The sequence below is a fragment of the Chiloscyllium plagiosum genome, unplaced genomic scaffold (genome assembly GCF_004010195.1).
Source record: "Chiloscyllium plagiosum isolate BGI_BamShark_2017 unplaced genomic scaffold, ASM401019v2 scaf_81476, whole genome shotgun sequence".
NCBI lineage: Eukaryota > Metazoa > Chordata > Chondrichthyes > Orectolobiformes > Hemiscylliidae > Chiloscyllium > Chiloscyllium plagiosum.
The window spans coordinates 1-1076 of NW_025191409.1; the positions used below are offsets into that span (position 1 = coordinate 1).

Below are 1076 nucleotides of genomic sequence, written 5' to 3' on the forward strand. Positions count from 1 at the left end.
GTCTCCCTGTACCTGGGTCAGACCCACACTCGGTGCACCATGCACAGTTCCCCCCGTCTCCCTATCCCTGGGTCGGACCCACACTCGGAGCACCGTGCACAGTTCCCGAGTCCCTATCCCTGGGTCAGACCCACACTCGGAGCACCGTGCACAGCTATCGTCTCCCTATCCCCCTCGTTCAGACCCACACTCGGAGCACCGTGCACAGTTCCCGTCTCCCTGGGTCAGACCCACACTCGGAGCGCCGTGCACAGTTCCCGTCTCCCTATCCCTGGGTCAGACCCACACTCTGAGCACGGTGCACAGTTCCCGTCTCCCTATCCCTGGGTCAGACCCACACTCGGAGCACCGTGCACAGTTCCCGTCTCCCTCTCCCTGGGTCAGACCCACACTCGGAGCACCGTGCACAGTTCCCGTCTCCCTATCCCTGGGTCAGACCCACACTCGGAGCACCGTGCACAGTTCCCGTCTCCCTATCCCTGGGTCAGACCCACACTCGGAGCACCGTGCACAGTTCCCGTCACTCTATCCCTGGGTCAGACCCACACTCGGAGCACCGTGCACAGTTCCTGTCTCCCTATCTCTGGGTCTCACTCACACACACACACCCACACACACAGACTGAGCCCAGAGGTGAGTTCACATGTGGGAGGTTTATTCAGACAGCAGGGTCAGTATCCAATCGGAATGCGATAGGGGCCACGATTCGGGCTGCTCCCCGACCCGCCGTTGGTTCCTGAGGCCAAGTCTGGCCCCCTGCCCCCCTCCATCACCTTGAGCTGGGGTTTGGGGGGGGGGAGAGGAGCAGCTCACAGCACCGGAGCAGCTTGCTGGGTCATGAGCAGGTTAAAGCGCCTCTTGACTGTGATCCGATGGCGGGAGTAGCGATCGTCAGGGGAGAAGCGGGCAGGGTGGGCACTGACAGTTACCCTCCCAGCAGGGTCCACTTTCTGCAGGGGGGGGTGGGGGGGAGAGAGGAGAAGGAGACAGACAGCGTCACTCACGGAGACACAATTTCTAATTCATCACCACCCCTCGTTCCCCCAGCCCGTTACACGGAAACAAGGAGGCCATTC

The 1076-nt window shown here is 61.9% G+C and overlaps 1 protein-coding gene across 1 annotated transcript in view; it reads right to left on the minus strand.

Moving 5' to 3' along the window:
* Positions 1 to 634: 634 nt before the first annotated feature.
* Positions 635 to 1076, minus strand: part of nop10 (NOP10 ribonucleoprotein homolog (yeast)) — a 1254-nt gene continuing 812 nt past the window's right edge. Inside the window, exon 2 of the mRNA XM_043684640.1 lies at positions 635 to 950. Within this exon, the coding sequence (XP_043540575.1) occupies positions 810 to 950 (141 nt within the window). The 3' untranslated portion in view covers positions 635 to 809. The remainder of the gene's footprint in view (positions 951 to 1076) is intronic.